Source organism: Notolabrus celidotus, chromosome 7 (assembly GCF_009762535.1).
Source record: "Notolabrus celidotus isolate fNotCel1 chromosome 7, fNotCel1.pri, whole genome shotgun sequence".
NCBI classification, from domain to species: Eukaryota; Metazoa; Chordata; class Actinopteri; order Labriformes; family Labridae; genus Notolabrus; species Notolabrus celidotus.
The window spans coordinates 19,298,111-19,310,713 of NC_048278.1; the positions used below are offsets into that span (position 1 = coordinate 19,298,111).

At 39.0% G+C, this 12,603-nt stretch overlaps 1 protein-coding gene across 1 annotated transcript in view; it reads left to right on the forward strand.

The window, feature by feature from the left end:
* The window catches only part of camk2d2 (calcium/calmodulin-dependent protein kinase (CaM kinase) II delta 2), a 37,883-nt gene extending 29,765 nt beyond the window's left edge, over positions 1-8,118 (forward strand). The window contains 10 exon segments of the mRNA XM_034688814.1: positions 610-650; positions 2,046-2,105; positions 3,739-3,783; positions 4,144-4,192; positions 5,702-5,777; positions 5,876-5,952; positions 5,955-5,969; positions 7,886-8,011; positions 8,014-8,045; positions 8,047-8,118. Coding sequence (XP_034544705.1) covers positions 610-650; positions 2,046-2,105; positions 3,739-3,783; positions 4,144-4,192; positions 5,702-5,777; positions 5,876-5,952; positions 5,955-5,969; positions 7,886-8,011; positions 8,014-8,045; positions 8,047-8,118 — 593 coding nt within the window.
* The last annotated feature ends 4,485 nt before the right edge of the window (positions 8,119-12,603 follow it).

Genomic DNA, 12,603 nt, shown 5'->3' on the forward strand with positions numbered 1-12,603 from the left:
ATGCAGGGTTGGGCATAACTAAATAGTGGCGATGTTTAGGCTTTATCCACTCATCTAGTAGCCAATCACATATGAAAGAAGAGGTGTTTGGTATTCATGAAAACGATATTGAGCCTCATGCTTGCATGAGAGCCAATATGAGATCAGGAGGTGATACAGCATTTTGAAATGCAGTCTAGTCTTTGAATTCCTTTCATGCCATGAGAAATAAAATGCAAGAAAGTGGGATGGTGGGATATGTGTGATTGCGAATGGTTAAGTGCATGAGTATGATTGCAGAAGACAGATTGAGAATGTTGTGAGTTTTGGAGATAGGCACGACATTATCTCTATCATTACCTGCTAAATGCACACTCAATTAGCCATCCACCCTCCAGCCCTTCACATGTGAATTGTTGCGTTACAGGAAAACAATCTTGCATAAATAACAGTGCCTTCTAAAGCATTGGTTGCATTGCATTATGGATCTTGCAGTTGTATTTTGCACCTGGAATTTAAAGATAAGGAAAGTTGACTGATATGCTTGCTGCATGTTAGGGTAGCCTCAGGCTCACAACTCTGTTTGTTAATTTTCCTGCTGAAGTCTTTTTTTCTTTTCCCCCTCTGCAGCAGCCAAGAGTTTGCTCAACAAGAAACAAGATGGCGTCAAGGTGAGTTACTTTTCACAGTGACAGAAAAAAGCTTTGTTACTTGCATTTTGTCTATTGGAACGTTAAGTGTCTGAAGAGCTTTCTGGAAAGTTGTTATGCATTTTGCACTTAGTGACACCATCATTCAGGGAAAGCCACTCCAAGCAGTGGGCATTGTTTGTTATTTTGTCAACATAATCTCAGTTTATCTTGTGACACAATTGATTTAATTGATTATATCTGGATTTATTACTAGTTTTATGACCCTGTTTTAAAGAAAAGTCTTTGTAGTGATCTAGTCTTTACCACAGAGCCGCCTATGTGCTCTTTCTTTTGGTCATTGTGTGTTTGGGGGGGTCCAACCTGAAATGAACACTTGATGCATGTGTGTGCATGTTGGGAGTTTAGTGTGACTGACTAATTCTGTGTGCCTCTTGTACAAATCAGTGAGTGTTGATTTGAGACTGGACCTCTACATACATTGTTTGAATCAGTGTCACTGTGTTTGGGTAGGACTCAGGTTTACGGTATGACATGCTATGAGATCCATTCCAGGGAGTGTTTTCCTCATACATGTGACCCCAGATGATTGAAATAAACACTGAATTACACTGCATAAAAGAATGAGTCAGAAACACAAGAGGTATTTTTTTGTGATCATACAGTAAGTAATGTGAGTATTAAATAAATTAAAAATTAAAAACATGACTACTGAAACTCTTCAAACTGGTTAGCCTTATGTTAATTGCATATTACAGTGACAGTTCTAACTAAGTAATCTAATTGGACAAGAGGCAATCCATGAGTGAGTGCTAATATTGTTCTTATCACTCAGCTCAGTGCTGTAGGTGTGCCGATACACCCCGGTACGCATTACAGCCTCTTCTTAATTTAACCTCTTTGTGTACTGAGACTTCTTACAGCCAGCACCCTTTCTTGTCTCTTCCTTGTAAAGTTTCTCTTGGCAATTCATAAAAGCACCTAAAATCCATTACCCATAGCACACAACATGACACTTGTGGCCTTTTGTGAGGTTTACATGAGGCACGCTTGTCTTTTTTTAACGGAGAGTATTGTCAAATTAACAAACACTCCTATTTTATCTGACCTCTTGTGTCCCCTTTTTCTGTCTGAAGCAGATATTTCCTTGAGACATTAACTATCCTGCCTTAGTGTGCTTAAAATACTCAGTTTTTATCATGAGGTCTTGTTCAATGCAACACAGATCAAGGGACACAGCAGCAGGAAAAAATCCCTGGAATGGACTGTAGTGAGTGTGTGTGTGGTGTGTTTGTGTGTGTGTGTGTGTGTGGTGTGTGTGTGTGTGGTGTGTGTGTGTGTGTGTGTGTGTGTGTGTGTGTGTGTCTGAAAACAAGTGTGTACGTGTATCATGTCCCCTCTACACTGCCCCTGCAGGTCAACAACAAAGCCAACACAGTGACCAGTCCTAAAGACACTGGCCCTGCCCCTGCACTGGTATATTCACACAGCCTCACCCACAGCTGCACCTCCATCCACAAACCTCCCCACCTCCCCACCTCCCAGTCCACTGTGGAGGAGGTACAGGTTCTCCCTTTCAAAGGAGGCCAGATCGTTTCCTGTTGGTCTCAGCTTTGCTTGATAACTTATAGTTCTTATCCAGGAGTGTAAGAATATAACTGATGATATACACATTTCTACCTTAGATTTCAGCTATCCTCAAATGAAAGTGTTTAGTTGCTATTTTGGGCTGTGCACTATGTGCCAGCTAATGCATACTTTAGAGACCTAACCATTACAACAAGCTATTCATATTTCCAACAGATGTGTTCATATATTCATTTTACTCAGCAGAGTGTGCATGGTGCTTATAGAGCTTGGCTAGTTTGGATTTCAAGCTGAATCAATAAGCCTCAACACAGATGTTGAATTGGGATTATTTTAATAGTATTGTTTTAAATCTGTTGTTAGGGGCAACCTTTACCTCAACCTCCCCAACTCCCTTTCCTTGCCCCCTTTTCTTCTGCAAGAATCCATTCTCTCTCCTTCATCTGCACACACAATGCATGTGCTCCTCTTATTTCACAAATTATGCTGCTTACATGCTATTGTTTTTTGTGTATGATAGTAGAGTTCTTGACATGAAATAAGGATGTGTTGGGCTTGCTGCTCATATAGTATGTCTGTGCATGGCTAGAGTGAGAGGATGTTGGCTCCTGAGGCTCATTAAGATGCAACCTTCCCGAGGGATTTAGCCGTCACTCATTGGCTTGCGCATGTTGTCTGCTGACTGACTGTTTACGTCAGGCCACATGACTGCTGCTGTGCATTATGTCAAAGGCTTTCTGTCCCCCCCATTTGCTGTTGAGATTACGCATGAACAAAGGCACATGGCACCTCTCTCTATTTCTCCCCCCCTCTCTTTTTGTCTTTCTCTATCTATCATTGTGCTCAACACCCACACAAACACATGCACACACACAGATGCAAGCTGCTGATGTTATAATCTAGTGTAATCAGGGCGAGTGATTAGAAGGACTGAGCTGGTCATCAGGATCGATTCCAGGATCAGGATCCACAAAAGCCCAGACATCTGATTACAAAGGAAGGACACTGCTGAGGATGATGAGAGAGAGAGAGAGAGAGAGAGGAGAGAGAGAGGAGAGAGCGAGGATGAGAGAGAGAGAGATGCAGACCAGAAATGCATTAAGGAACAATATCGTGCAGGGAGAAGGAAGAAAAAGAAGAAATAGAGGAACACGTGGGCACTGGAAATTGGGAAAAGCTTGGATTTTTATATATCAGATCCATTGTGATTAGCATAGGTGTGATAAGTGTGTGCCTGTATATGAATAGACAGACAGTCAATAGGAAGATAGATTTATGGTTAGGTAGAAAAAAATACAGGTAGGTAGGCAGATAGATCTGTTGGTAGGTAGATCCATTGATAGTAAAGTAGGAAGAAATGTTAAAATAGAAAATATCAAAAGAAGAGCTACATCACCTCCGCAGCTAACAAATAAACACATAAACACATATACACATACACACATGCATACCTTCACATTTTCTCTGGACTTTTCTATTATTGTTCCCCACAAGTTCTTTTTTTTCATTTGTTTCTCTTTAGGAACCACAGACAACCGTGATCCACAACCCAGTAGATGGGACTAAGGTATTACAACAAAAAAAGCACCTTTTTCATTTTTTTGTTGCATTTAATGTAATAAAAAAACAGTTTGCCCCTTTACCTTAGACTTTTACTTCCTCTTTCAGAATCACATTTAAAAAATATCTCCCTCTTGTGCTGTTATGTAATCAACTGTGTTATCTTCATCAAGGTGTTCTGGTAGCTTAAGGGTTAAAGACCCAAACCATGCCCTGATTTAAGCCCATCCTGGGACTTTAGTGGCATTATCTCTATCCTCTCCCTCTGCTTGCTTTATGTCAGCTGTGTAGGAAGAAAAAATAAATTGAAATGTAACAAACATAAATTGTATAACATGTGAAATATGTGATTGTAATTATTTGACAGGAGTCCATTGAGAGTGCCAACACCACTATAGAGGACGAGGATGTGAAAGGTAGGGAGGCGTGAGCTTCTGTCTTGCTTGTTCTCTCAACACTGTGACGTTCCCACAGTCAGCCCTCACATTTCCAGTCACACTGAAAACTCCCTTAATTTTTCTTTATTGTGTCCTGAACTTGCATTTCAAGTTAATACTGCAAATCCTCTTGGCTGTCATCTCATCATGCAAAATACAGTCTGCCCTTTTTCTTTTCCTGTCAAACTCTCCCTGCATCTTTTGTTCCACCCCATCTTTTGTCTGCGTTGATGCTGAAACTGGTTAACACTGCTTGCTTTTTTAGTTTTGTTAGTATAACTTTTTATTTTTATTTTGCAGTTTTACTTAATGATTTGTTCTAACCTTTTTTCTCTTTTGTATGTTCTGTCAAAAAATATTTTTCCCCCTTTATTCCTGTCCTGTCTTTGCCCATAATACATTCATACGCCCTACCTTTTGTTTGTTATGCCCCTTGAACACAAACTCTCACACATCATCCATACAACCTCTGACAGCTGTCCGTCTGGGCAGCTTAGTGAGTGGTATCTTGAGCTCAAGAGCCGTTCCTCCCAGATGTCTGACTCAAGGCAGACCCCCACCTCCCTCTGTTCAGAGTAAGTGGCTCCACAGTGGGGGAGATGCCTTGTATTGATTCCCTCTTTTTACCCAATATCAGTGAAAGAATGTGTCCAAATCCTGTGTTGTTCAGATAATTCTTGACCTGATTACTTGTGGTTTAATGTATTCATGGTCTGACCTTGTTTGATTACAGACTTATTTTTTTCAGGGGAGCAAATCAGTTTTGATCCTTTAATATATCCTCAATTTGTCCAATTGACTCTTCTGTATTTAAATTTAGGAAGATACTCTCCTGTATACATGTCATTATGGGATAAGATACTCTCCTCACTACTCTATTTCTCTTCTTGTCTGACTTACCTAAACATTGACACACAGTAAAAAGCTAACATAAATACATCCTCATACACACAGTGTTGTAGCTTATGGCTGTAAAAGCACTGGAATACTGATTTTCATATTTCTTTTAATCTTAGCATGTTTTTATGTTGTTGCGCAAATTAAGTAATTTTTTTAATATCCCCCAGCCTGCACCAAATAACAATAAAGGTAACTGTCAACATTATTAGTTAAAACTGCTTTTGTAGAATACTTGCATCTGAGCATTGGTTTGTCTTTGTTAATTTTAAGCTTTGTTGGGTGAAAGGAATTGTGTCATCTCTTGCATTTTTCCTGCCTGATATCACTATAGTCATGGGAGGCTTCTTTTGTTGTTTTATTACTCAGATATCAAAGAGAAAAAAGTTGTATATAACTCTTTCTGAGCGCCTTCCATTTCTAATACATTTGAATTCCTGGCTAATTCGTAGAGTAGAACTCATTATAGCTGATTTGATGTCAGATTTTCTTTATCTGCACTCAAACCGTACATTTGCCTGAAGTAAAGAATATAGCAACTTTTTTCATCAGTTGGAGTTGTCGATGATGTTCTTTCTTCTTATGTTGTAGCCCGCAAACAGGAAATTATCAAAGTCACTGAGCAGTTGATTGAGTCTATCAACAATGGAGACTTTGAGTCCTATGCGTAAGTTTATCCCCCTCAGCATACTGACAGAAACCTAGCTGATTACATTAATTTCCTTACTTATTTTGATGGTTTTGTACTCATTTGTGCCACAACAGTAAGATCTGTGATCCTGGTCTAACTTCCTTTGAGCCTGAGGCCCTGGGCAACCTGGTGGAAGGACACGACTTCCATCGCTTTACTTTGAAAATGGTGAGTTAACTTTCATACATATAAGCAGGCAGCCAGAAAGGAACGGACAGACAGAAAAAACAGCTATAGATAAAAATAATAAAAGAATAAACCAAAAATGACTGACCAATACAAGAGTAAATTAAAAACATATACAAATAAAATAATATCAATACAGTAAGAGCAATAGAACATGAAAGGATTGAGGACAAAATTGTAATCAGTGACACAAAAAATGCCGGAGAACAGAAAAAAGGTAACACAATAAAGCAGGCCGAGGCTAAAATGGAATCACTCCAAATTTGAAGCCATGTTAAAAGCTAGGCCTTAATTAACTTGTAAAAACACCCAGAGAGCTTGCAATTTTGATGTTCAGAGGCAGAGAGTACCAGAGTTTTGGTGCAAAAGTTAATAGCATCAATAGTGCAGTTGTGTGCGGCCTGAAACTGCCACAATCCAACAAAATGAATAGGTCAACAAGCTTGTTTCTGCTTTTGACGGGGTAGTTACATGGGTGAAAATGTGAAATTTGTCAAGAAATGAAAACTACCATTGTCCTTTAAAAAAAAACTTAAAAACTCTCCAGGGCACACCATAGTGCTGGTGTGACTCATGTCTACAACAGGGACATTGTCAGCTCTGATGCAGTGGTTCTTAAGTATCCCCAAAAAAGGGCAGCTTGCTAGCTCAGTCTGCCCCCACACTACTTTCTACTGGAAAGTAGATTGTGCTTCTTAGAAGACTGGTCCTATCAATTTATTTTCAGCCTCAAGTTTTTCCAGTTTACGTAATGATAAACAGGAATACTGTATAAACATGCTTGCTTCTTCAGAAATGTTAACTGAATCATCTAACTCGTGAGTTGTTTGTCAAGAGGAACTTTGGTAGAAAATCACTCCTTGATTTTGTGTCAGATAAACTTCCATTTTCAGTTGAATGCTCTGCAAACCATGGCAAGTCAACAACATTTAAACTGTGAATACTTTAAAGGTTATTAAAACAAATTGAAAAGGAAAAGCATGCTAAATACACTGAATCTCTATATTAGTGAGCTGTTAGGAACCTCATTAACCCACCTGAACAGAGGATGTCATTGAAAATAGCAAATGCCATAGGAATCCAATATATAGAAACTGCATGAATGCATTTTGCTTAATGAGCCAGTAGGTATCAGCTGTAGAGACAGGTCACAAACATGATCAGTTGATGTGAAGCAGGTGTGCAGAAAACTCAGTGAGCTGAACTAATGTGCAGGTGATGAACCAGACCTAGACACAATGTGAATGATGTGTAGAGCCAAGCAAATAACATATACTGCTGCACTGAAATCTATAAAAGGAGGTTAAAACAATATAGAATGCTATAAATCAATACCTGTATCAACATTGAGAAAAGGGGGGACTCTAAATGCAGCTGAAGATATACTGGACATGTTTTTCCCTGAAAGAGAGCACAAATGATGCACGAGTAAGCCTGGGCTCACTTGTTTGTTCATTATCACTGCCTACTCTTTTCAGTTTTGAATTTAGATTTTCTGGTAAACTATGGGGTCATTGCTGAGATTATGAACCTTGGGTGCGAAATATCAGTAATGAATAAAGACTTCTAAAACAGCAAAATGTCCTCAGCCTGGGTAAAAATAGTTCAGATAAACCAGATATGTCCTAGAAACCTCAATCACTTGGCAAGCCGGTGCTTGACCACTATCCAACGTCAACATATGGAGACTTTTAGTTCAGCTTGTTTTGGTAGCAGTTTGTTTTTTTTCTAAAGACAGGTCAGTGTTAACAGTAAACAGTCATACATCTGTATTTTCTTAACCGACTTCACTCACTCACTAAGCCCACAGTGGAAAAAAATACAGAGATCTCTAGTACATGCATTAAACATATGATACAGAATGTTGCTACATGTAATAAGCCCTTTGTGACTCTCAGCCCTGTCCAAAGGGAACAAACCAGTGCACACCATCCTCCTGAACCCACATGTGCACCTCATTGGAGAAAACGCAGCCTGTATTGCCTATATTCGACTGACCCAGTACATGGATGGCAGCGGCATGCCCGCACCATGCAGTCTGAAGAGACCCGTGTGTGGCCACCGCCGTGAGGGCAAGTGGCAGAACATCCACTTCCATCGCTCAGGCTCACCCAGCATCCCGTCCCAGTAAGAGACAGTAAGAAACACTCAGCCAACCTCCAGAGGTTCAATTACTTATCTTGTAGGTGAGGTCAGTACACTATGATTAGAGGTGCGAATGAGCACACTTGTTATCCAACTTAACCAGGTGTAATGAAAATTTGTTTAAGTTTCAACAGACTTCAAACTGTGATCTGGATAGGTTAGCTGATGTCAAATTACTCTCTTAAGCGGGAATAGATAGTTCACTTAGCCCCACCCCTTAGAAACTGTTGCTATACCCATAGACTACTTTTACCCTAGCATAGCAATGATAGTATTAACTATGAATCCTGAGTGGTAAATTTGCTCCCTTTACCAAGATCTTGTCATTTTTAGCTGACGAACATAGAATTTGTAAGAGAGCAGATTGTATTAGCAGTTTCTAGCTAGTTTAAGCTGCATCTATCCCATGTACTAAACCTAAACTAAAATTTGGTGGAGTTGGTCTACGTCACCAAAATGCATATGAACAAAAGTAAATCAAGAGGCTGTAGGCTTTCCAGCTGAACAAGTGCAACACAAGTAAAGTAACTTGTGAATCAAGTCTAGCCCCACCTACAGAATAGGTCTAATTAGGCAGAACAACTGTGAATAGCTGTGTAGGTGGGTCATGGGTGTCAAAGGAGAATGTCGGTAAGTACTGCAGGTGAGCCATAGTGCTTTTATTATCATCTGTGCTTCTCCTGTTTGTTACCTGTTTTAATGTTGCTAATGGTAACATTGAATTTGTTACATGTTGTTCCTTTCATTGTAACCTTTAACTTAACTGCCACTGTGAGAGTTGTGAAACAGTGGCAGTTTGGATAGATGTTGGGCCCCTAAGCAACTGTCTTAGGTTTAGGACAATACATCTTGTTTTGGGACTGAAATAATGAATCAACGTTGACTTTTGGAGATGTGTTTGCCTGGGTCATAATCAGCAGTATCCTAAATGAAAAGAGTGAGCATCCTTGTCTTGGAATTATGCAATTCTAGGGTTACCATGAAAAATTTCTAAAATATGTTTATGTTTTTAGGCAGAAGAATCATTAATTGTTCATGCAATCCAGCATTATGTATTGATTTATCTCTCTCTCCCCATCTCTCTCTTCCCTTTACAGTTAATGGAATATCAACATGTGTTCAAAAAATAAAGAAAAAAAGAAAAAAAAATCCCATCAGCAAATCTAGTGGGGCAGTCTACTAGCCAACCCATGACTGCCCTTTGACCTTTGACCCTTCTATAAGGACATGACATCGCACAGGACACAAGATCAATACGTTTTACTGTTATGGCATTTTGTTAATGGACATCATTCGAAACCACCGCTGGGTGGCTGCACACAGTATTTGGACATTATGAAACAAGCATATTGACAACATATTTTTTGTTTGTTTTTTAAGATGTTTTGGTATGCATTTTAAATATAAAATAGAGATGTTTAAAAATCTACTACTGTAACCCCTCCCAAAAATTAGTTCTGTATTTTTATGTGTATTTATGTGTGTGCAATACAAAAAACATTTGGAAGATCAGAATGTTAAAATTAAGCTTGCTTTAGTTCTGGTGATGTATATACATTGTGATTGTTGATAAAAACAAAAACAAACATTGAAATTGCTATTCTTGCTAACAGAGGAATTAAGAGTTTAAGTAAAATCCAGTTTATGAGCTACATTATGTTGCTATGAGCTAAGTCATACTGTTTGAATAGTCCGATTTCAACCTATAATACTAATTTAAATGTAAAGAAAAGCAGAGCAGCTTACACTTTGCATGAGATATGTTTGCCTTTATATCAGTGAAATAAGAAATAAGAGAATGTAGCATATATGTAATATATGAAAATTCAAGACTATCGTGTAGTGCATGGGGGGAATATTGTAAGTAAGATCATATGAAACTATAATATCTTCTGTTTGATTTGTGAATCACTGACTTGTTTGTTTGCATTTGTTAATGTTGTGCATCAGTCCTGTCCCAAATGTTTCTAATGTCCTCCAGTATCATGGAACTGTTGTGAAAACAATAACACAGTTTATGGTTAACATCCAGCGTAAATATCAGAACCTCATATCTTAGAAGAGGAAAAATAAGTTCCTGGTTGCCGAAGCACCCCTTACATTTTGTAAAAAGATGAGATGTAAACAAGCTCATTTTTCATAATGTTTGTACTTGTATTGTATGACTGTATGTAGGGTTTCTGTTGTCATTATATTATTGTCATTTCCAGTGTGTTACTTCACCAATTGCACAGAGAAAGTGAAGATGATGAAGATGGAGCAAAGGCACTCTAGTCTCTACTTTCAGTTAGGTTAAGTGTTAACCTAACGGTTGGGCTAATAAGTCTGGAAGCGTCACAAAAGCACCGTATTGAAGAAAGTTGCAGTCAGAGAAGAGGATGGTTCGAGCAGCGTATGAGACAAATGAGAGTTGGACTGCATTTAAAGATGGGATGTCTTCCTTGACGATCAGTGCTTCTAACAGCCAGTGGTCTCCAGACCACTACAGGACAATGCTGTTGTCTTCGTCATCCTTACCGTTTGCTCTTTTCAATTGGTTGGTCTCTTTTTTAAGGGGAAAATATAAACATTTCTTTTGACGAAACGTATGATGTCAATGCAATGCACCACTCCTTACATGGTGTGTACCTGTTGCCAGCACGGCAATGGATGGCTTAACATGTTTAAGAAATAAATAAATCAGCTAAAAGGTGTGATAATTAATGAGTTTTGTGTTGCTGGTACATAAAAAGACCCAAAGTACATTGATGAATTAGAGCTTATGTAGTAGAGATCCTTTCAAAAAAATGAGTAAGTAGTCCTTGCTCCATTCTTTTGTACTGTTAATATAAAGGCAGAATATATTAGTGCACATGAAGATTATACAATAAACAGATTATAAATCCAGCAGGCTTCTCCCTTTAGAATAAAATAATCAATAATTTTAAAGTAGCTCATCCCTGCTGAAGGTGAAATAATAAATGCCTGTGTTGATAGGGTAACTATGGAAAAAATTGATTTACATTCATGGTAAGCATACGTTCGAAATTTTAGAGATAATTATTCAGTAGGTGGGCCAGTTGTATGATGACTACAACAGGAAGAGGTTTATCCCATCATTACAATGCTTTATGCTTGATTTTACCCCTGCCTGTTGAGAAGTGGCATGACAAATGTTCAGTATTATAATTATATGTGTCGTGTTTATACATCAGTTTTCAAACTGTGGTCAGGATGCACTGTACTGTATTCACTGAGTTCCTCCATTACCTCTGATGCCCAGCAGGGGGCAGCATGTGGTCTGTTAAGTACACCTGTCCTGCTTCTCTCATATCCAGAGGGGTATACGAAGCGAGTTCAACATATCCCAGATATCTTCTCCTGATCCGGCTTCTCCGAACCTAACAAAGGAAACCACGCTAAAAACGGTCACACGAAGCTGGTTATCAACATGATGAGTCGATCTAGAATTACCCCGAGCGCGTTCACATGAACGGGGCAGAGAAGGCAACATGTGAACAATCAGACACGGAAAGTCTGCCGTCAGCACATCGACATATTTTTCAAACACTGCACTGATATTAGAAAAATATGAAGTGAAACACATAATCCAGACTAAGATCAACACAGCTGAGTTTGAAACTTGAAGGAGGAACTCAGAGATAAGACAAAAACACATGCAGTTTGAATGCGCAATTTACGTCTCATTTCCCTTCATTAGTGCAGATAGATCTGATTATAATAACCCTGACAGTTATCCCTCTCTCTGATTTAATCCTGTGTCTTGTGTAACAGTTTTAGGCGTAATATTTCAGCTGCAGCCCTGACGGTGTCAAACTGAGCGCTGTGGGGAAATAAAATGAGAATATGATTCAGAGAGTACACGCACTTTTTTATTTAATGCAGTAAACAAACTTCACCTGACTAACCCGTTTTAGACTCTATTATGATGTCAGGAAAAATAATCAATAACTGTCATCAGTGTTTTATATATAAAATCATACAGGTAGACAAAGTGTCCTGCCGGTCTCTCTCCCCTTGCGATCATAGACTGTAAATAAAAATGGACAGCGTTGCTCCGCCTCATCCCGTTGTACGGTTCTGAAGCCAAAAAATCCTGCTCCTGGGCGCCGCCATTGTGCAGCCAGAGCCTGTTAAGCCACTGTAACGAGCTCCTCCCTACAGCGTAGCGTAATAAGACGCTGTGTGTCCTTTGAAGTTTCCCTCTATGGCGGCTGTGAATCAAAGGAAACCCGGAAGTAAAACCCCGTTTTTTAAACTCTAATAACTAACGAAAAAGAAACTTTTCAGGAAAAAGAGTCCTTGGACACAAAACAGTCAAATAATAACTACATATCACCACAGCATACGGATGTGAGAAACATTTGTACGACGTGTATTTAATTTTTTTAAAGTTTGACTGCTCGACGGATTTTTTGACCTATACTGCAGCCAGCCACCAGGGGGCAGACACACTGATGAAAGCTTCACC